Source organism: Lottia gigantea (assembly GCF_000327385.1).
Source record: "Lottia gigantea unplaced genomic scaffold LOTGIsca_313, whole genome shotgun sequence".
Taxonomy (NCBI): domain Eukaryota; kingdom Metazoa; phylum Mollusca; class Gastropoda; family Lottiidae; genus Lottia; species Lottia gigantea.
The window spans coordinates 54,822-56,439 of NW_008709044.1; the positions used below are offsets into that span (position 1 = coordinate 54,822).

The 1,618-nt window shown below is 39.3% G+C and overlaps 1 protein-coding gene across 1 annotated transcript in view; it reads left to right on the top strand.

Annotated features, from left to right (window-relative positions):
- Positions 1 to 332: 332 nt before the first annotated feature.
- The window catches only part of LOTGIDRAFT_175591 (hypothetical protein), a gene marked incomplete at both ends in the record, with an annotated part of 13,983 nt that continues 12,697 nt past the window's right edge, over positions 333 to 1,618 (top strand). The window contains one exon of the mRNA XM_009057878.1: positions 333 to 525. Within this exon, the coding sequence (XP_009056126.1) occupies positions 333 to 525 (193 nt within the window). The remainder of the gene's footprint in view (positions 526 to 1,618) is intronic.

Below are 1,618 nucleotides of genomic sequence, written 5' to 3' on the forward strand. Positions count from 1 at the left end.
AAACCCATTTCTATTTGTCTTGGAATCTGAATTTTTGCATGCAGTTAGGTACCACCTAGTCTAGCTCAGGGTCAGAATCTCCAAGTCTGCAGTCTATTCCTTCCTTGTCGTTTTCAACTTTTCCCGAAAAACACCCTCTGTAAAAGCCCATTTCTAATAATCCGACAAGTCAGAAAATTGCAGTGTGCAATGGGGCCAAAAAGTTGACACCCTGAACCACAGCTCATCACTCTGCGCACACTTGTCCCGAAAACGAGGATTTGCTCACTGGTATTAGAACACGCTTATAGTTTCTTTTCCAATTTTCAGGCCCCTCTAATTCTTCGATGCCAATGTCTGGCACATCATTCGAGAGGGTTTTCCAAGCCCTCTTATATGGCACCAAGCCAGCCAGATTCCTGCAATCGACCAATCTACAGACTCCAAAAAATGCAGGTAGTAGGCTACCTACACATCAAGTCGTTCAGACTCTTCTTATATTTCTATCTTTGGTAGAATTGATGCCAGAAAGCCGAAATTTCGCAGGTAGGTAGCTATACTATCTGGCTACATGCCTGTGAAATTTCAGCTCCCGGACATCAATACTTTGGCAGTTATAGAGCTCACACGGAGCTTATTCAGTTTCGAACATGTAATTTGCCACTTTGAAAGCGTATATCTCTGCAAGTAAAGCTCCGATCGACATGCAATTAATTTTCCCCACAAGGGCCATCTATTGGCTATCATTTTGCTAAGTTTCAAGGCGATCGCTTCAGTCGTTTTTTACTCAGTAATTCGTGCGCCATTTCGACTTTTCTCAAATCAATGGTTTTTAATTTATAGCGTCCACATATCATTTCAGACATGCGGTTTTTCACTTGATTCACTAGTTTGGCACTATTCTAAAGCCAATGACATCAAGTTTTTTCAAGTCCGATCAACACTTTTTGCGCTTAGCTCTATAAATTTTTTAGCTAGGCATCTGAGTTTTTATTGGCTGTTAGCTTGACTAGCCTTCTTTAATGTCCTCTAATTCAAAAAAGATCCAATATTTACTTTTTCAGTACTAAGCGTTACAAGTAGCCTACCCTTCATTGTACAAGACCCATATGTCACCATATTTTTTTTCTATTTTTTTTTTCTTTTTTTTTTTGCCTATTTAACTTCTATTCATGTGTACTAGGTGTTTGGGTGTGTCACAAGTCCAATATTTAGCCTTTAAAGTGTTCTTGGACACCTCTTTGACACTCGCATGCAGCAAGTTCCATCTATGGCGCCATGCTTCAGAAATCGCACACTCATTCCGCAGTTCAGTGCCAAGTTTCAAGTCCATCGGACAATTAGCAAACAAACGAGAGTCAAAAAGATTGGTCACTAAAAACGCACTTTTTCACTTCTTCAGCTTTTTTTCAGCTTTTTCGCAAAAACAACCGTTGCAAGCCCTCTACCTAACCCTAACCCGAAATAATTATTTACACTATCATGCCAAATTTCAAACTTCTTTTCCTATTATTTCTACTCTTTTTTCTTATATGTCTCTTTTCCTTTATTTCCAGTCTACAGTATCAGAATGCAGTCTTTTTTGGCTTCATTTCCACAGTTTTCATCCAATCCACTTGAAATTTGCATGCAAGTCGTC